Below are 22456 nucleotides of genomic sequence, written 5' to 3' on the forward strand. Positions count from 1 at the left end.
AAGTATTACACCGACAAACTCTGGGAGGTTCTAGGGGACCTCAAAACAAATATTTTTCCCTAATGTCATTTTTTCCCATGAGGATTATTTAAACCGGTGGAGGCCGTATTACGCTCTTCAGCTGTTAGAGGCCGTATTACGGTCTTCAGTTGTTAGAGGGCGTATTACGCTCTTCAGTTGTAGGCAACTGCTGTCCAGTGTAGTAGTGCATTGTCTGTGTTTACTAATGGAACGATACACCTGGAGCAAATACACTGATATGGTTGGTGCGTACTACGTAGCGCACCACAACGGACGAGCTGCACAGCGGGTTCATCAGCAACAATATCCTAATCGCCGTATCCCGCATCATAAGACCTTTGCTGCTGTCTACCAACGTCTGCGTGAGGCCGGGTCATTTAGCAGATTACCTGGACAGGGACGCCGTCGCACGGTAAGAACGCTGCAATTTGAGGAAGCTGTCTTGCAGCATGTGGAGCGGAATCCTTCAATCAGCACTCGTGCAATTGCACGTAACATGGGGACGAATCAGACGAATGTAAGAACAGTCCTTCGAGAGCAAATGTTACGTCCATTTCACTTACAGCGTGTCTACAACCTGGAACCAGCTGATTATCCACCCAGAGCACAGTTTTCGCACTGGTACCTGGAACAGTGTGAAATGCATCCTACATTTCCATCCTCTGTGTTGTTTACCAATGAAGCAACGTTCGGGCGTGATGGAGTCTTCAACATCCACAATTCGCACGTTTGGAGTGACGATAACCACCATGCCACACTTACTAGCGCTCATCAAGTGCGGTTCTTCGTTTATGTGTGGGTCAGTGTTGTTGGGGACTGTTTAATTGGACCCTATCTGCTACCTAGGTCATTAAATGGGCAGGCACTATTACAGTTTTCTCGCCAGAGCATTGGCAGAATTACTGGAAGACGTCCCGTCCCCTTCAAGACAACGCATGTGGTTCCAACATGACGGGGCTGCTCGATCTCCATATATGCCCCCTCTGGACATTTTTGTGTGGAGAGAGATGCACAACCTTGTTTACGCAACTCCTGTTGCATCAGAAGAGGATCTGGTTGCCCGGATAGTAGCAGCAGCAGGAACAGTTCATGTTACTCCTGGAGTTTTTGCCCGTGTCAGACAGAACATGATCCGACGGTGTAACCTTTGTTTATGTGTCAATGGAGCCATTTTTGAAAATCTACTGTAATTGAAATCAGGTTGCGTTAATGTGTTGCCTCTTGGTCATAAAAAATGGAAAAGTGTTTGTTGGTTTAAGTAATTTGCCGCCACAGAAATCTTCCTATACCGGTTTAAATACTCCTCATAGGAAAAAATTACATTAGGGAAAAATATTTGTTTTGATGTCCCCTATAACCTCTAAGAGTTTGTCGGTTTAAATACTTTTCACTCTGTATAACAAATTTGAATAAGTCCATATAGCGAACATTGTAGATGAAAATCTCAACAAAAATTATTATTTTAGAGTAGCTGTACTTGGCCACACTTTGCTGTGGCCCTGTCAGCTTAAGTGGAAAAGAAAGAAAAGACGAAGTTCACGTTTCTAATATGTATGGGAATTCGGTGTACATCCTAATCGTCGGCCGGAGTGGCCGTGCGGTTCTGGGCGCTACAATCTGGAACCGAGCGACCGCTACGGTCGCAGGTTCGAATCCTGCCTCGGGCATGGATGTGTGTGATGCCCTTAGGTTAGTTAGGTTTAATTAGTTCTAAGTTCTAGGCGACTGATGACCTCAGCAGTTAAGTCGCATAGTGCTCAGAGCCATTTTACATCCTAATCTCTTTCTCTACCCTGTCTCTGTCTATCTCCCCCTCCTCTTTTCTTTGTCCATCTCCTCCTCTTTTTCCTTACCTCTCTCCGTCGTCTCCTCCACCTCTCTCTATCCATATTCTCTCCCCTCTCTCTCCATCTCCTCCTACTCCATCCATCTCTCTCCTCTCTCAGTCCATCAACTTCTCCCCATTTTCTCTGTCGACCTTCTCCTCCCCCCCCCCCTCTCCATCTCCTCCTGGCGCCTCTCTCTCTCTGTCCGTCTCCTCCTTCCCGTTTATCATGTCCATTTTCTCCCACCTCTTAGCCCATCTCCTCTTCCTCTCTCTCTGACCTTGAACGTTGTTTGTTGCTATTAGAAATTCACATTATGTAATAGTATTCTAATCATTATTAGCCATAAATACAACTTTCCTGTTTGCTAACGTTTCACTAGTGCATATTTTATAATGCTTCCCTGTTATCAAATTTATATAAATTATGTATTACATATATTTAAAAAAGAAGGTAAATACAAACATGCGTTTGTACCAGTGGAACGTTGCGTCAAGGTGTAAAAGCGATCAGTCAAGCACTTCCGGAAATTAACGATTTTGGACAAACCAACATTTACATTTTTATAACATTTCCACTTATGTTACACATATATTACATATATACCAGCTGGTGTCCAATGGTTATACAAAAACACTTGCGTATTTGAATGCAACGTTGCGTCAAAATTTCGTAGAAATCCATCAATAACTTTCGGAACTTTAAGATTTTGAGGAAACGAACGTCTACGGTTGTTCTTATATAGAAACTGTAAATATTCCAAAACGCAAATCTCTGAGATTTTTTGACCCAATGGTTTGAAGTTTTGACACAACTTCGCATTGGAATACGCATGTGTTTAAATACACCTGTTTAATACACGTAATATGTAATTTTTTATAAATGTAATAATACCGAAACGTTGCTACAAAAAATTCAAAAATTATATATGTATATACCTAAAAACCACACCTCTATTAAAATGCAACGCTGTGTCAAAATTTCAAAGCAATCGGTCAAGAACTTTCTGCGATACACGATTTTGAACAAACAAACATTTACATTTCATTTATTCAGAACGTTACTAAGAGAAAAATATAATGAACAGTACAAACACATTAACTTTTTTCTTAAAGGTGCGATGGTGTAAGTTACCTGCAACAATAGAGGTTTGAAACGCTGTTGCTGTATAGTGCTAGTACGTGAGGATTCCATGACCTGCAGCTTCTAGCTGATTGAGGTCTGCTTTGTTCTGATCCCAAGGTATGCCTTCACCTCTGCACTGTGTGAAACAACTAATACAGTCGACACACTGCATACAGCAAGTGCAATAACATATGCAGGAAACAATGAAAACATCAAAGTCGCCACCGGGTTCCCAGCCCGGAATAAATAAAGCTAAACGAGGACTATAATTTTCATGCCCCAACTACCACATATTACTGATTTGCTTTTACGGAACGTAGTGTACATATTATGCTGATTACTTACACTAAAACAGCTATATCATGAATTGTTTCCGGCTAAGGAAAACCAAGGCCAATGGTATCTGAGACACACACGTATCTGTCATCTCATGATGGTCAATAGAGAAGTATTGTCCATCCACTACTCAAGAGTGTGCAGGACCAAGTGTTCTTCGAACGGTGTTGTCTCCACACTGATTCGCAAATCGAATGTTTATTTATTTATTTTATTTATTTAGGCATTCATTCATTTTCAAAGATTAAGCCCTTCTGGCCCCTTGTTATTGTAACTAGACATCGTTAGTGAATCAGCATTACAGTTCGTATGGTGCATGAGCAGTGTGTAATGATAATTTGACATCTAGCAAATACGTCTGGCAGCGCTACACAAGGAATCAAATGTAGGGAAAAAGTTTACTGGTCAGTAGATGAGATTAAAGAAAGAAAACAGAAAGCAATGAGAAATGTATGGACAGTTTACAATGTGACAGATATCGGTTTCCTGTTTGGCTGAAGGAAAACGACTGGTATGTGCCCACAACGAAGCTACTCCAGTGATGACAAATATAGCTTCAGTCAGCTCTTGAATGCGGAAAGATTTAGGATAAGATGCAGATCAAAGGGTATTTAGTTCCAGAGTCTTACAAATATCGTTGTATATTGCTAATGTACAGCATAAATTGTAATATTGGCTCAATAAGGATGTCTGGTTAGACGTAATAAAGGGCTAGAAACCCCTGAGTTTTCCAGGTGAAATAAATAAAGAAACAAACGTCTTGAATGCAGAATGGTTTTGTATAATAAGTAGGTTACAGTGTAATTTTGTCCACCGTCGTACGCCTGAAATGGAGAGGTTGATGGACAAAGAATTAGTGTACAGCCAAGGTACTGAAAGTACCCTGTCTGGTACTGCAGGATTGTAAAGCTAAGTACCTTATATGTGAGGAGAGGTCTTGAAGACGTTAGTGAATAAGAAAAAGCCTGTGATAATCACACCTCCTGTCTGGCTACATCCAGCCTCGCCGAGCATACGAAAGACCGGCGTGATTAAACAATCGAATGCTACAGATGCATCTTACGAAATCTTTAACAGCTACGTCGAGAGTCGTGTGGAGTTTTCAGTATTTGTGCCGTGGTGAACAATATTGCAGTTGTAAAGATTTGGCAGGACTAAATACTGGACAAATTGGAGAGGGAACATTTTTCTAAATTTTTCGATTGCATGTAAGCTGGAGACAGATTTCCTCCATGCTGCACCAGTTTGCTCTTCCCAGTTTGCATGCTTATTCAAGATTACGCCGAGATCTTCAGCGTTTTATGACAGGGTATTTTGATGCCATGACGTATTGGGTAAACTGTTACTGGGTAAACTGTTTTACGAGAATTGCCGCTGATCAGCTTTCGGTGAGATATGAAGATAACCTGTTGGTCTATGGGGTTTACTTTAAGATCCAGTTTCTTGACCATTGCAACCCTGAACAGTAGTCGTCGTCATTCATATCCAATACAACACGACCTGTGCACATAGGACTGACGCTTAGATACACCTGGAAGTCGTAAGCATGTAAGTGTCACAAGAGTGAAGCATGGAAGAAGTATCATTGGTCCAAAGGGTGAACACAGAGAGCACAATCTTTCGTGATGACTCGCCTATCGCACAGATGACTTCTTGATATCCGTTTCTGAGGTTACTCACGATGCACATTACTGAACTGTTTGAGAAATTAAGCGGTTTTATTTTCATAAGTAACACATCGAAATCGACAGTGTCAAAACACGTGGTGAAATCGGTCAGTGTTGGAATGGTTACGTCACATCTGTCCATAACGTGTAAATCAAGTATTTCGTTTTTGGTGTGGATACACCATCTGATTAAATGTATCCGGACACCCCTATGTAATGCAGAACTGAGCACTAGATATCAAGAGAGACTGACTGGCCAGTATTAAAACAGACAGGGAATATTCTGCTGTCGGAAGTGGTCACAGTGGTATGGGATTTCAAACGTGGGCTAGTCATTGCATCTCAGCCATCTCGGCCAGTTCAGCCATTCTGTTTGAGACTGGTTTTTGTGGTTAGCGCGTGGTCTCCTTGCTGTGCTTGAAAAAATGTTAAATGCGGAAGGATATGAATAGATTTAACAGTATCGTGTGCTGCGTATAGTAAAGGAACAGTTCGCAGATGATGACTGATTGTCTCAGCATGACAATGCACCCTGTCATAAAGCAACATCTGTGAGGCAATGGTGTGTGGACAACAACGTTCCTGAAGTGGACTGGTCTTCCCAGAGTCTCGACCTAGACCCCTATGGAATACATCTGGAATGAGTTAGAGCTTGGACTCTCTCTGACCCCAACTCCCAACATGACTACCTTCTTTGTTTCGACTCAAGAGGAAGAATGAGCCGCTATTCCTCCACAGACATTCAGACACCTCTCAAAGTGTCCCCAGCGGAGTTCAAGTCGCCCTAAACGCGAAGAGTGGACACACTCTGTGTTAACATTCGTTAACATTCACTAGTACGTGTCCAGATACTTTCGATTAGGTGTGTTCGAACATTATGAATTACCTCGAAGAAAACGGTCTATTGACACCCAGTCAACATGGGTTTAGAAAACATCATTCTTGTGAAACACAACTAGCTCTTTATTCACATGAAGTGTTGAGTGCTACTGACAAGGGATTTCATATCGATTCCGTAATTTCCGGAAGGCTTTTGACACTGTACGACACAAGCGGTTCGTAGCGAAATTGCGTGCTTATGGAATATCGTCTTAGTTATGTGACTGGATTTGTGATTTCCTTTCAGAGAGGTCACAGTTCGTAGTAACTGACGGAAAGTCATAGTGTAAAACAGAAGTGATTTCTGGCGTTCCCCAAGGTAGTGTTACAAGCCCTTTGCTGTTCCTTATCTATATAAACGATTTTGGAGACAATCTGAGCAGCTGTCGTCGGTTGTTTGGAGATGACGCTGTCGTTTATCGACTAATAAAGTCATCAGAAAACCAAAGCGAACTGCAAAACGATTTAGAAAAGATATCTGAAAGGCGCGAAAAGTGGCAATTGACTGTAAATAACGAAAAGTGTGAGGTCATCCACATGAGTGCTAAAAGAAATACGTTAAACTTCGGTTACACGATAAATCAGTCTTTTTATGGCTGCCCGGGCCTGGCAACCATAATTTGGATATGGAGTAGGACGTGACCAGGTTGTGACTAAAATCTGGTGGCAGGAAAACGATTAGTGACAAATAAGCGGCAGCTAGTATAAAACAGTTACTTAGCTTTGTTGACAGCGAAGAGTGTACCGAAGATACAGTTCCAATTAGTGTCCAAAGAATATTCCTGATTCGTGGCCTAAGTCGTTATACAATACTGATCACACAGCGAGCTAGCTAACCAGACAACGAACGACGGCACTGACGACTGCAGCGAGCTGTCTGCAAGACTCCCTGACTCGGAGCCAGAGCTCCTGTTATATCGTGCAGCCAGAGGGCGCTGTAGGCCCCAGCTCAGCAATGGCGCGGCGTCCTCGGTCGGCGGCAACGCCATGCGCCGCCGGCGGTGGCGACGGGAAACTGTGGCAAGCGATGCGACGACGGCAGGGCGCGCGCGCTATGCGGTTGGGCCCACGGATACAACAAGTCTAATCTAAAAGTCGTAAATTCAACTAAATGCCTAGGTATTACAATTACGAACAACTTAAATTGGAAGGAACACATGGAAAATGTTGTGGGGAAGGCTAACCAAAGATGCGTTTTATTGGCAGGACACTTAGAAAATGTAACAGACCTACGAAGGAGACTGCCTACACTACGCTTGTCCGCCCTCTTTTAGAATACTGCTGCGCGGTGTGGGATCCTTACCAGATAGGACTGACGGAGTACATCGAAAAAGTTCAATGAAAGGCGGTACGTTTTGTACTATCGCGAAATATGGGAGAGAGTGTCACGGAAATGATACAGGATTTGGGCTGGAAATGATTAAAAGAAAGGCGGTTTTCGTTGCGACGGAATCTTCTCACGAAATTCCAATCACCAACTTTCTCCTCCGAATGCGAAAATGTTTTGTTGACACCGACCTACATAGGAAGGAACGATCACCACGATAAAATAAGGGAAATCAGAGCTCATACGGAAAGATATAGTGAGCCGTGGCAGAAATTGCTGTTTTGAAGAGTGCGCCGCAGCGCGTAGTGTGAAGCACTCGCCCGCCGTTTCTGGCGGTGACGCCGCTGTTGCAGTCGCAGCTTTGGTGTCTCCCTCTGCCGGCCGAAGTGGCCGTGCGGTTAAAGGCGCTGCAGTCTGGAACCGCAAGACCGCTACGGTCGCAGGTTCGAATCCTGCCTCGGGCATGGATGTTTGTGATGTCCTTAAGTTAGTTAGGTTTAACTAGTTCTAAGTTCTAGGGGACTAATGACCTCAGCAGTTGAGTCCCATAGTGCTCAGAGCCATTTGAACCATTTTGTCTCCCTCTGGTGGGAAAGGGGAAAGGTAGCCTGTTCACGTGCATTTAAGGGGCGCTATGAGCTCGGCAGTTAAGCAGTCTGGGGTCAGTCGGTGAGTCTGGGTGAGCCTGGAGTCAGTCGGGGGTCTGTCTCTCGTCCGAATTTGTGGGGCAGTTAGTGTCTGTCTGTCGTCTGGAGTGCCAGCATGTCTGTCGTTCGGATCAACCTTTAAGGCCGTTTGGATCGATCGGTTGGTCGGTCGCGCACTGAGACACAAGATGACTTGTCCGTCTTGAGCGTCGGCGCATGTGAGGTCGCCACGTGAGTCCAGTGGGCCGCGCCGTATAAGCGAGGGGTCGCTTCGCGGTCGACACGAGAGCAACAGGAGTCAACCCACGACATCAGTCTGGTCGGTGCGAGCTGCGACGCCGTGGTGTAACTGGTTGTCCGAGCGCTTCTGGGCCCCTACAGTTTCCATCTTGTGGAGAAGGGCTCGGTCCTTTCCTGGTGCAGGGATGTCGTTTTGCCAGTGGGGCTGTTTCCGCCGTCGTGTGTCTGGAAGTGAGTGGGAGACGCACCAGCAGTGCAGTCGCGACGGAGCAGCAGTCGCGGACGGAGCAGCGGGCAGTCGGTCGGTTGGTGCGGACCTGGAAAGACGGGAGATCGGCGCGCCTTCCTGCGTCCGTTGATGCGGCTTGCAGCGGACGGTTCGTGAGAGCGATTTGGGGGTGCTGCGCCAGGTCTTCTCGAGAAATCACAGTTTATTGGAAGTTAAGTGATTTGTGATATATTGTGTGATTTACTCTTGTTAAATTCAATTTGTTTTCTTGGTCAGTCTTTCGTCTCCAGTTTGCTCGTTTGTCTCTCGTCCGCATTTGTTAGGCAGTTAATGTCGGTCTGTCGTTCGGAGCTGCCTCTATCATGTTTGTCGGATTTCGTGGGTTAACGAATTTTTTGCTCGGAGTGTAACGGCCTAATTCCTGAAATATGTTTTGATCTTGCCTATCAACTTGAGAGGCGGTATCTGTGTACTGTAGAGCATCTTAATTGGTTTGGCCAACCTTGTAGAATTTTATATGAGTTTGCTTTTATGGGCTTTTATTTAAATGATCATTTTAGTATATAAAGTTGCACACCCTTCCGCCGTAAGACTTTTCTTAGAAGTCAAAATTAAGTTGCACCTTCGGTGGCAAGCTAATCTTTTAATTTTAGTATTTGTACCATTTCCATCCCTCCTACGGGGTGCATAGTTTGTGTGCTTGTGTGAACTGTTAAAACTTTTACTTTAAGGTAATCTGGTGTGTTGCAGATTTGCACCAGTGTAGTGTTTCAGGGGCTGTTGTGAGCGGTCCTGACTCCTGCCGTGTCAAAAGGGAGCGGTAAGGTTCTCAGCACTCCAAAATTTGTTTCTTTCTTCCTCTGAATAAATTGTAGCTTGATATTTAGAGGGTGCTTTCTGGTTACAATTTTAATTCTGTTTCTTTAAAAAAAAAGCTTTTAGGAATAAAATTCCCATTTGTTAAAAGCAATTTGATTTTTATTTCGCCGGCCGGAGTGGCCGAGCGGTTAAAGGCGCTACAGTCTGGAACCGCACGACCGCTACGGTCGCAGGTTCGAATCCTGCCTCGGGCATGGATGTGTGTGATGTCCTTGGGTTAGTTAGGTTTAAGTAGTTCTAAGTTCTAGGGGACTTATGACCACAGCAGTTGAGTCCCATAGTGCTCAGAGCCATTTGAACCATTTTTATTTCATCAGTTACTCCCTGGCAACTACTTCCACGCTCACGTAGTGTGATTAAATGTGTTAATGTTCTTGATGAATCGCTAGTGAATAAAAAAAAAATTTTTAAGAATATTCTCTGAAAATAAATCCACGGTTCATATAGGTGTTCATGCTTTCCACGCAATATAGGAGATTGGAATAACAGAGAATTGTGAAGGTGCCAGGCAGTTGAATGCGATTTGCAGAGTATCCATGTAGATGTACCGGGTGATCTAAATGTCAGTATAAATTTGAAAACTTAATAAACCACGGAATAATGTAGATAGAGCGGTAAAAATTGACACACATGCTTAGAATGACATGGGGTTTTATTAGAGCCAAAGAAAAAAAACCATATTGCTAGACGCGTGAAAGATCTCTTGCACGCGTCATTTGGTGACGATCGTGATCGTGTGCTCAGCCGCCAGTTCCGTCATGCTTGGCCTCCCAGGTCCCCAGACCTCAGTCCGTGCGACTATTGGCTTTGGGGTTACCTGAAGTCGCAAGTGTATCGTGATCGACCGACATCTCTAGGGATGCTGACAGACAACATCCGACGCCAGTGCCTCACCATAACTCCGGACATGCTTTACAGTGCTGTTCACAACATTATTCCTCGACTACAGCTATTGTTGAGGTATGATGGTGGACATATTGAGCATTTCCTGTAAAGAACATCATCTTTGCTCTGTCTTACTTTGTTATGCTAGTTATTGCTATTCTGATCAGATGAAGCGCCATCTGTCGGACATTTTTTGAACGTTTGTATTTTTTCGGTTCTAATAAAACCCCATGTCATTCCAAGCAAGTGTGTCAATTTGTACCTCCCTACCTACATTATTCCGTGATTTATTCAGTTTTCAAATTTATACTGAGTTTTTGATCACCCGGCAGATGTAGAATATTTTTAAAGCTGACATCTATAAGTACTGTACTGTGTTCAGCTGCTGACCTTTTTGCTGCTCGACGCACTTGCGGACGACGGCGAGCTCCTGTGCGATGTCCTCGTCAGGAACGGAGCCTCGGAGTCGCCGCAGTACGCGCTCTGCGTCCTCGTCGCGGCCGCGCATCGCGAAGAAGTAGGGCGACTCGGGCATCCAGACGAAGCAGGCGAGGAAGACGACGGGCACGGCGGCGCAGGCGATGGCCACCGCCTCGTAGGAGAGGTAGGGGCCCAGGCTGAAGGCCAGCAGCGAGCCCGCGCTCAGCATGAACTGGAAGAGCGTGCCCAGCGCGCCGCGCACGCGCGCCTCCGCCACCTCGCACACGTACATCGGGCCCACGCACATCACCGCGCCCACCCCCAGGCTCGCCACCAGCCGGGACGCGATCAGCATCGCCGCCGACTCGGCGAACAGCACCTGTCGGCCAACGAGGAAACTAATTTCTGCTAGAGTGTGTAATTGTACTTTAATTACGTAACCATTACGGCACCTCACCTCAGCCTCTCGATACCAGCAATATTCTACTATATTTCTGTAAAATAGCTAACATATTTCTGTGGCAACACTCAGATTTGATTTTATTAATGTAGAGGTACTTCGATACATCGATATGTATACAGGGTGTTACAAAAAGGTACGGCCAAACTTTCAGAAAACATTCCTCACACACAAAGAAAGAAAATATGTTATGTGGACATGTGTCCGGAAACGCGTATTTTCCATGTTAGAGCTCATTTTATTACTTCTCTTCAAATCACATTAATCATGGAATGGAAACACACAGCAACAGAACGTACCAGCGTGACTTCAAACACTTTGTTACAAAATGGCTCTGAGCACTATGGGATTTAACAGCTTTGGTCATCAGTCCCCACAATTTGTTACAAGAAATGTTCAAAAAAAATGGTTCAAATGGCTTTGAGCACTATGCGACTTAACTTCTGAGGTCATCAGTCGCCTAGAACTTAGAACTAATGAAACCTAACTAACCTAAGGATATCACACACATCCATGCCCGAGGCAGGATTCGAACCTGCGACCGTAGCGGTCGCTCGGCTCCAGACTGTAGCGCCCAGAACCGCACGGCCACTCCGGCCGCCGGAAATGTTCAAAATGCCCTCCGTTAGCGAGGATACATGCATCCAACCTCCGTCGCATGGAATCCCTGATGCTGATGCAGCCCTGGAGAATGGCGTATTGTATCACAGCCGTCCACAATACGAGCACGAAGAGTCTCTACATTTGGTACCGAGGTTGCGTAGAGAAGAGCTTTCAAATGCCCCCATAAATGAAAGCCAAGATGGTTGAGGTCAGGAGAGCGTGGAGGCCACGGAATTGGTCCGCCTCTACCAATCCATCGGTCACCGAATCTGTTGTTGAGAAGCGTACGAACACTTCGACTGAAATGTGCAGGAGCTCCATCGTGCATGAACCACATGTTGTGTCGTACTTGTAAAGGCACATGTTCTGTCAGCACAGGTAGAGTATCCCGTATGAAATCATGATAACGTGCTCCATTGAGCGTAGGTGGATGAACATGGGGCCCAATCAAGACATCACCAACAATGCCTGCCCAAACGTTCTAGTAGTGTAGAGCGACGAGTCTGATGTCAACACAAGCACCGAAGTCAACATTAACTTCCTTCAATTGGGCCAACTGGCGGTGAATCGAGGAAGTACAGTACATACTGACGAAACTAAAATGAGCTCTAACATAGAAATTAAGCGTTTCCGGACACATATCCACATAGCATCTTTTCTTTATTTGTGTGTGAGGAATGTTTCCTGAAAGTTCGGCCGTACCTTTTTGTAACACCCCGTATATCGCAATGATATTATTCTTATGTGTATTCGTTCTTTTGCCACTATGATCTTTGACGTACTTGTAACTCTGATTTTTGGGCGCGTATGCGGTTATTAGAGAGTCAAGCTTTGGTCGTCATGTTAAAGAGACGCAAATTGTAGTCAGTTTATGAAGTGTTTACTTTAACAGTGAGGAAGATATTTTCAAGTACTTTTTTATATTGTGAAGTGATGTTTTGGAACGAGTTACGTGATATTGCAACAAAAGTAATAAAAAAAAAAGTGTAAATTCGGAGTGCTGATTACTTTTTTACACTACCATTGTCCTAACTTCCAAAAGTTTAATCTTCAAGAATGGTTTATGAAACACATCTATAAAACTTTTGAATATCGCAGAATAACACCTAGGCCTCTTTGCATCCGAGCTTGGAATCATCACTACCTAGATTTTCGACGATTGAGTCATGAGTTCACAACGAGACCAGCGTGGGAAACACGAAAAGATGAGTGCCTAGTTTATCCATTATTTCAAGAAATGACTTTATTAACTGTGCTCTAATGACACCTGTCACATAATTTAACTTTGTTGTTGCCCGAAAATGCAATATTTAGCAGCGTGAGCAACACTACAATCACAGTTAATTTTTTACCTTTGTTGTGGTAGGGTTGTTAGAAGTGGCAGTCAGCGAATGGGATAACACTTTGCCCCTATTTCAAATTATGTTCTACACAGAATCCCCCAATGGATAGCGCAACTACCTAATAAGCAACAGCCCGAGGTTCGAATCCCAGCACTTGTACAAATTTTAATTAATTGCTTCATAATCATGTTTACTGATTGTTTTTTAGGTTAAGCACATGTAAGGCTGAACTCAAACAGCGGATTGTACATGGTTATTAATACGAGGGTCACTCCAAAACAAATGCACACTATTTTTGTAAAAATACAGTTTTCAGTCTGCATGTGTGAAAGTTTTACAGTGAGTAGATACATCCTTCTCGCTTGTTTTCGAACTTAGTTCAACCTGTTCCCGTGAGTGGCCCCGTCACAGAATGTCTTCAAGATGGCTGCTACACTTGACGTTCGTCAGAAGTAACGTGCTGCCATAGAATTCCTGTGCTGTGAAAACGAGACAGTGGGAAATATCCACAACAGGTTGAAAAAGGTGTATGGAGATGCTGCTGTCGATCGCAGTACAGTTAGTCGGTGGGCAAGCAGGTTACGTGATGAAAGCGGGCACGGCAATATTGAGGATTGTCCTCGCAGCGGCAGGCCTCGTACTGCACACACTCCAGACAATGTGCAGAGAGTTAACGAATTGGTGACTGCTGACAGACACATCACAGTGAACGAATTGTCACGCTACGTTGGGATAGGGGAAGGAAGTGTTTGCAGAATATTGAAAGTGCTGGCGTTAAAAAAGGTTTGTGCCAGGTGGCTTACCAGGATGTTGACAGCGACTCACAAAGAAACAAGAAAAACGGTATGCAGCGAACTTTTGGAACAGTACGAAAATGGTGACGGTGAATTTCTTGGAAGAATTGTGACAGGTGATGAAACATGGCTCCATCATTTTTCACCAGAGACGAAGAGACAATGAGGCAATCATTCGAGTGGCATCATGCAAATTCACCCAAGAAAAAAAATTCAAAACCACACCTTCTGCTGGAAAAGTTATGGTTTTCGATTCCGAAGGACTCTTGCTTGTGGACATTATGCCAAGTGGAACCACGATAACTTCTGATGCATATGTGACGACACTGAAGAAACTTCAAGCTCGACTGAGTCGTGTTCGACCACATCGGCAATAGCAGGATGTTTTGCTGTTGCACGACAATGCACGGCCACATGTCAGTCAAAAAACCATGGAAGCGATCACAAAACTCGGATGGACAACACTGAAACACCCGCCTTACAGTCCTGACGTTGCTCCATGTGACTATCTGTGGTGTGCATACTGTAAGACCTTCGGTACACACACCATCAGATTATTTGACTTGTCACTCTAACGAAGTAGGCGAGTGTCAGCAATATGTCTCGTGGTCTTATCGTGGCGTGTTTATCTTCTGCCGTTAGGTCAGGCGATAGAAATGCCGCTTGCATGCTTAGAGTAGCAGATTGACGGTGACCAACTTTAAACAGAATATGATTAATTTTCACACACATTTATTAAAATAATAAAAACATAGAAATTACGTAACTTGATTCTGGATGCTGTTTACAATTGACAATCTGAAGGTCCTTCGGTCTTGGTATGTTAATCTTATTCTCACATATCTCTGATACTTGACAAAGTGTCTATACATTTATCGCCGGCCAAAGTGGCCGTGCGGTTAAAGGCGCTGCAGTCTGGAACCGCAAGACCGCTACGGTCGCAGGTTCGAATCCTGCCTCGGGCATGGATGTTTGTGATGTCCTTAGGTTAGTTAGGTTTAACTAGTTCTAAGTTCTAGGGGACTAATGACCTCAGCAGTTGAGTCCCATAGTGCTCAGAGCCATTTGAACCATTTATACATTTATCTTCATGGCTATGTACAGAAATATGATAACCTTATTAGGCGCAGACTGAAATTTTCTATAGACTGTTACAGACTGGTGCAGACAAATGCAGACTAATGCAGACTGACTAATCGGAGGTCTGTACACTCGTTATAACACCTCGCGCGTTCAGGTATCACTGCGCGAGTGTGATCCGCGAGGAGAAAAGGTTCTACGTTAGCAGCAATCTCATTGGCTGCGTTACATATTAATACGCTGATCGGCGGAAGCAGAATTTGGTCCGTCTCTAAGGCAGCGCCATCTCGTAGTGCGGAGATGGATGAGCGCTGCGCCTGCACTGTTGTGCTTAGCGGAGCGCGCTCTAATGGGAAAGTTGTGTGCGCGCTGACTACGTGGAACTATGTACACAACACTATGATCTCTTTGGAAAACTGAAAGAGCCTCTTCGTGGAACAAGGTTTGAAGATGATGACTCCCTTGTACACGCTGCCAAACAGTGGCTCCAACAGGTTGGTCCAGAATTTTACCGTGCTGGTATAGAGGCGCTGGTTCCAAGACGGCGTAAGGCAGTTGAAAGGGATGGAAATTATGTGGAGAAATGAAAATATTGTTCCTAAAGGATGTATCTACACACTGTAAAACTTTCAAACATGTAGAATAAAAGATGGATTTTAAAAAAATAGTGTGCATTTCTTTTGGAGTAACCGTCGTAAATGAATGAAAATACCCAAATAACCATTTCCAGTAGAAACAGGGAGCCAACTCCTATGGCAAAATGTCCGTCTAAACAAAACACCGAGTCCAGCTTTTCAGTTTTTTGGATTGGCAACATTGCATGAGTGAGATGATGGGCGCCTGAAAGTGTCCGTGACCTATGGGGCAGCGTTCCAACAACCTATCATTCTAGCTCCGAAGAAGTGTATGAGTATAGTGCTACACAATCCCAAATCCAGATGCGCTGTACACTGAACGAAGTAGTAAAGGACGAGGCGTCAGTACTGACCATGAGCCAGGAGGCAAAGACGGGCACAGCGGAGGCGACGAGCAGCGTCTTGCGGCCGACGACGTCGACGACGAAGGGCACGAGCAGGACGGGGAGCGGCATCACCATGCTGGTGGCGGAGACCACCCACGAGGCCTCGTCCGCCGTCAGCGGCAGGTGCGAGCCGGGCTCGCGCAGCCGCGGCAGCATCGGCGACGTCCAGCCGGCCAGCATGCCGCAAGACAGGTACGACAGCGTCGCTGCGGGGACAGGTGAAGATGCAGTGGTATACGTGTAGTCCGCCTGTACAGCCCATCTCCCCTCTACGTAAACTGTTTTACAGCTAACTGCCATGCTATACCAGGATGCTAGACGGCTAGTGCTCTGTACGGAGGCAGCCAACCATGTTCTACATCTACATCTACGCTGACGTGACAAAAGTCATGAGACACCTCCTAACATCGTGTCGGACCTCCTTTTGCCCGGCATAGTGCAGCATATCAACGTGGCATGGATTTAAAGATTCGTACGAAGTCCCCTGCAGAAACATCGAGCCATGCTGCCTCTACAGGGTGGTCAGAAAATGTGTAAAATGCTTGTAGGGATGTTACAGGGCAGGTTGTACTGAGACATAAATGTTAAGAAAGAAATTCGATACGTTGCTCCGTTTCCGAGTTATTTAGCATTGAAATTAGCCAATCAGATCGTCGCGCGCGTAAATTCAAGTTTCAGCTAACGAGGCAAAGCACTCGTTGGGCAACACCGCCCCTGGCAGGCCGCTTGAATGCGAGCGCGCGACGCCCCAATTGGCTAAATTCTATGCTAAATAACTCGGAAACGGAGCAACGTATCGAATTTCTTTCTTAACATTTATGTCTCAGTACAACCTGCCCTGTAACATCCCTACAAGCATTTCACTCATTTTCTGACCACCCTGTATAGCCGTCCATAATTGCGAATGTATTGCTGGTGCAGGATCCTGTGCACGATCTGACCTCTAGGTTACGCCCCTTAAATGTTCGATGGGATTCGTGTCGGACGATGTGCGTGGCCAAATCATTCGTTTGAATTGTCCAGAATGTTCTTAAAACAAATCGCGAACAATTGTGACCTGGTGACAAGGCGCATTGTCTTCCGTAAAAATTCCATCGTTGTTTGGGAACATGAAGTCCAAAAATGGGTCAAATGGCTCTGAGCACTAAGGGACTTAACTTCTGAAGTCATCAGTCCCCTAGAACTTAGAACTACTTAAACCTGTCTAACGTAAGGACATCAGACACATCCATGCCCGAGGCAGGATTCGAACCTGCGACCGTAGCGGTCGCGCGTTTCAAGACCGAAGCGCCTAGAACCGCTTGGCCACTCCGGCCGGCAACATGAGGTCTAAGAACGGCTAAAAATGGTCTCCAAGTAGCCGAACATAACTATTTCCAGTCAATGATCGGTTAAGTTGGAGCAAAGTACCCAGTCGATTCCATGTAAAAGCAGCCCACACCGTTATGGAGCCACCACCAGCTTGCACAATGACTTGTTGTCAACTTGGGTCCATGTCTTCGTGGGGTCTACGCCACACTCCAGCCCTACCATCAGCTCTTACCAACTGAAATCGGAACTCATCTGACCAGGCCACGGTTTTCCAGCCGTCAAGGGTCCAACCGGTATGGTCACGAGCCCAGGAGAGATGCTGCAGGCGATGTGCTGTTAACAAAGGCACCCCCGTCGGTCTTTGTTGCCATAGCCCATTAACGCAACATTTCGCCACACTGTCCTAACGGATATGTTTCATCGTAAGTCCAACATTGCCGCTACTTTCGCTCGTTAAGTCAAGTACGTCATCCACTATGTTGTCCTTGGTCAAATGTAGTGCCTGAAATGTGGAATTCTCGGCACACTCTTGACACTGCGAATCTCGGAATATTGAATTTACTAACAATTTCCGAAATGGAATGTCCCATGAGTCTAGCTCCAACTACCATTCTGCATTTAAAATCTGCTAATTCCCGTCATGCGGCCATAATCACATCGGAGACCTTTTCACATGAATCACCTGAGTGCAAATGACAGCTCCACCAATTCATTGTCCATTTATACCTTGTGTACGCGATACTATTGTCATGTGTATATGTGCATATCGCTATCCGTCACCCCAGCGAAGACACCCCGCAAGCCACTGTACGGTGCATGGCGGGAGACACATCGTATCACTACTATTCCACTACTGTTCCATTTGCAAATGTAACAAGGTACAAACGACTGTATGAACCTTAATTTCTCTTATCTTGACTTTTCAACTTTTACGCGAAATGTTTGTTGAGGGCAGTAGAAACATTCTGCAGTCATCCGCAAGTGCCGTTTCCATAAATTTTCTCAATAGTGTTTCGCAAAAAAGACTGTTGAGTCCTCTCCGGCTATTCTCTTTTGAATTCACTAAGTGTCTCCGTAATAACAGTGTGTTGATCGAACCCACCGGTAACAAATCTAGCAGCACGCCTGTGAAGTGCTTCAGTGTCTTCGTCCAAATCGACGTGGCGGGAAACCTAAACAGTATAAGAGTGTTCAGGAATGGATCACACTAGTGTTCTATCCGCATTTTCCTTTATAAATAAGCTACATTTTTCTAAAATTCTCCACCGACCAGTGTGGCCAAGCGGTTCTAGGCGCTACAGTCTGGAAACACGCGACCGCTACGGTCGCAGGTTCGAATCCTGCCTCGGGCATGGATGTGTATGATGTCCTTGGGTTAGTTAAGTTTAAGTAGTTCTAAGTTCTAGGGGACTGATGACCTCAACAGTTAAGTCCCATAGTGCTCAGAGCCATTTTAACCATTTTTTTCTAAAATTCTCCCAACCACCCTAAGTCAACCATTCGCCTTTCCTACTACACTCCTTATGTGCTCATTCCACTTCATGTTGCTTTGCATCGTTACGCCTATCTATGCCGATATGACTTATCAATCAATACACCATCAGTACTGTATTCGAACATTGCTTCTTTGTTTTCCTGCTCGTCTGCACTAACTTGCATGTGTCTACATTTCCAGCTAGCTGTCATCCATCATATCAACAAGAAAGTCTGTAGAAGTCATCCCGTATCCTCCTTCAGTCTCAGAATGGCGACACTTTCCCGTACAAAACAATTCCATCAGCAAACAGTTGCAGAGTGCTGCTCACCTTATCCATCAGATCATTGTGTATATAGAGAATAAGAGCGATGCCAGAATTTTGATAACCACTACAAGTCCAGCAAGAAGAGGAGAGTGGACATTTGAAGCTCCTCATCATCCACGTTCTACCTCCATAAATGAGTTGTCAGTGCGGCAGAAAGTCTTGCGAGGGGTTGGGTTCGATTCCCAGCCAGGTTGGAATATTTTTCCGCACGGGAACTGGGTGTATAGTTGTCCTCATCATCATTTCATCCTAATCGACACGCAGGTCACTGAAGTGGCATCAGCTAAACAGATCTGCACGAGGGGATCGGTTTACCTGACAGGAGTCTCTAGCCACACACACGTTTCATTTTATCTATATCTACCTCTACAGGCTTAAAGCCACTTTTTGTACCAATGCCATTTTCCCACTTTCCTGTTACATTCGCGAATAGTTTGGGGGAAGAACGACTTTAGGTACCCTCCATATCACCTCTTACTTATTTTTTCTCCTCTTGCTTATTTCGCTACGTGTATGTGGGAGAAAGTACTGTAGTATATTTCCAGGCTCTTCTTTGAATATATCCTCCAGTAGCTGTTAACAGTAAGCGTCTCTGCGAGGCACAACGTATCTCGTATAGCGGCTCCCATTGGAGGTTGCTCAGCGTCTACATAACCAAATCGCGAGGAAAGCATCGCTCTTTATTGGATCTTGTCTATTTCCTCTATTAAGCTTACCAGGCAGGGGTTCCAGACTGAAATCCAACGCAGAAGAATCGATCGAACGTGAATTACAGTTCCTTACGATTCACCCAATGAATCTCAGCCTGGCCCCTATTTTACGTTCTATGCAGTCATTTTACTTCAGTCGCCTATATGGTTATTTTACAGTTTGATTTATCCCTAATATGACAATCCGTCTCTTCGGCTATTTATAAGCAATACTTTACATTTATTTACGTTCGTAGTTAAATGAGAATCAAATCACCGACCAAAAAAATGGTTCAAATGGCCCTGAGCACTATGGGACTTAACTTCTGAGGTCACCAGTCCCCTAGAACTTAGAACTACTTAAACCTAACTAACCTAAGGACATTACACACATCCATGCCCGAGGCAGGATTCGAACCTGCGACCGTAGCGGTCGCGCGGTTCTAGACTGTAGCGCCTACAACCGCTCGACCACCCCGGCCGGCAATACACCGATCGTGATGCTCTGCAGGTCTTTCAAAAGCTTGCTGCAATCTTCATGCATTAGACTCTTCTTTTCGGCAACTAGACTGAAGAGCCAAAGAAACTGGTACGCCTGCCTAATGTCGTATAGGGTCTCCACGAGCACGCAGAAGTGCCCCAACATGAAGTGGCATGGACTCGACTAATGTCTGAAGTAGAGCTGGAGGAAATTCACATCACGTATCCTGCAGGGTTGTCCATAAATCCTTAAGAGTACGAGGGGTTCTGTGCCTCGTGATGACTGGGTGTTGTGTGCTGTCCTTAGGTTAGTTAGGTTTAAGTAGTTCTAAGTTCTAGGGGACTGATGACCATAGATGTTAAGTCCCATAATGCTCAGAGGCATTTGAACCATTTTAAGTACAAGGGGTTGGAGATCTCTTCTGAATAGCACGTTGCAAGTCATCCCAGATATGCTCAATAATGTTCGCGTCTGGTGAGTCTGGTGGTCAGCTCAAGTGTTTAAACTCAGAAGAGTGTTCCTAGAGCCACTCGGTAACAATTCTGGACGTGTGGGGTGTCGCATTGTCCTGCTGGAATTGCCCAAGTCCGTCGGAATGTACAATTGACATTAATGGATGCAGGTGATCAGACACGGTGCTTACGTACGTGTCACCTGTCAGAGTCGTATCTAGACGTATCAGGGGTCCTATGTCACTCCAGCTGCACACGCCCCACACCATTACAGAGCCTCCACCAGCTTGAACAGTCCCTTTCTGGCAAGTAGGGTCCATGGATTCATGAGCTTGTCTCTATACCCGTAGACTCGATACAATCTGAAACGATACTCGTCCGACCAGACAACATGTTTCCAATCATAAACAGTCCAACGTCGGCATTGACGCGACCAGATGAGGCGTAAAGCATTGTCTCCTGCAGTCATCGACGGTACACGAGTGGCATTTGGCTCCGAAAGCCCATATCGATGATGTTTCGTTGAATGGTTCGCACACTGACACTTGTTGATGGCACAGAACTGAAATTTGCAGCAATTCGCGGAAAAGTTGCACTTCTTTCACGTTGAACGATTCTCTTCAGTCGTCGTTGGTCCCGTTCTTGCAGGATCTTTTTCCGGCCGCAGCGATGTCGGAGATTTGATGTTTTACCGGAATCCTGATATTCACGGTATACTCGTGAAATGGTCGTACGGGAAAATCCCCACTTCATCGCTACCTCGGAGATGCTCGTGCGCCCGTCTATAACGCAATGTTCAAACTCAGTTAAATCTTTATAATCTGCCATTGTAGAAGCAGTAACCGATCCAACGACTGCACCTGTAACTTGGTATCATATATAGGCGTTGCCGACCGCAGCCCCGTATTCTGCCTGCTTACATATCTGAATACACATGCCTATACCAGTTTCCTTGGCGTTTCAGCGTACATCTCCCGCGAACCGTCTCACGGACCTTCTGACGCCATCCACTAGATAATTTAAATACCTTACAAGCAGCTACATAACCCACTCACATCAGGGACTTGCACGTTTTTCTTTTTACGGAATGTATCAATGTTCGCGGATTAATAATGGTCAAGCTGTCAGTGACAGAAAACGCGTGTCAGTAGACAAAGTGAAAACCATGATTTGACCGACTAAAACCTTACTGATATTACGCATACACAACCCCGTATTTAGATAACGTTATATCCATTTTTCGTCCCCGCCCCCCCCCCCCCCCCCCAACAACAAACTTAGTCAATTTTGAAAAACATTTAGCAACAAAATTATAAACACAGTATTTAAAATAAGTATATATATATATATATATATGGAATTATGGTAATTGATTATTATATCAACAAAGAATATCATCAGTTCAATGGTTTCCTCTTGCCTTATTATCGGCAAACACATTTATCACATTTTCAAAGTCCAGTTTCACAGTCAGATCATTTTCTATTGCTAATACAGCCAAGTGATTCAAACCACCTTGAGTCTGAGAAGCACGCAAGTAGCTCTTAACCCTTCCAAGAACTGAGGAGGATCGTTCAGCAGAGCAGTTCGTTGCTGCTGCGGTCAAATAAATTTGCACAGCGATACTGATTTTTGGATAAATATCAAAGAGATATTTCTCTGTTAGCATTTTATTTAAGACTGGTAACGAAGGACCATTCTCATATCTACAACTCAAAAGGAAGCTTTTGAGATGGGCACATTGTGTTCCAAAAGAATCCTCTATGTCCCCTGAGTAAATATGCTGCAGCTGTTTTTCAGTACTATACATTTCATCAGAGTCCATTTCCATCAAACTGATTAAGAAAAAGAACTTTTCAGGAAACTCTTTGTAGACACCAAGGCAGTTTTTGAGCTCTGCGGATAGTCTATTCAATATAATTATATAAGTGGTCTTCAG

At 44.8% G+C, this 22456-nt stretch overlaps 1 protein-coding gene across 3 annotated transcripts in view; it reads right to left on the bottom strand.

Annotated features, from left to right (window-relative positions):
- Nucleotides 1-22456, bottom strand: part of LOC124613043 (facilitated trehalose transporter Tret1-like) — a 124898-nt gene that overhangs the window by 30910 nt on the left and 71532 nt on the right. For all 3 annotated transcript variants that reach the window (XM_047141613.1, XM_047141614.1, XM_047141612.1), the window contains 2 exons: nt 15750-15988; nt 10452-10860 (listed from right to left, as the gene is read on the bottom strand). In XM_047141613.1, coding sequence (XP_046997569.1) covers nt 10452-10860; nt 15750-15988 — 648 coding nt within the window. The remainder of the gene's footprint in view (nt 1-10451; nt 10861-15749; nt 15989-22456) is intronic.

The sequence above is a fragment of the Schistocerca americana genome, chromosome 4, assembly GCF_021461395.2.
Source record: "Schistocerca americana isolate TAMUIC-IGC-003095 chromosome 4, iqSchAmer2.1, whole genome shotgun sequence".
NCBI lineage: Eukaryota > Metazoa > Arthropoda > Insecta > Orthoptera > Acrididae > Schistocerca > Schistocerca americana.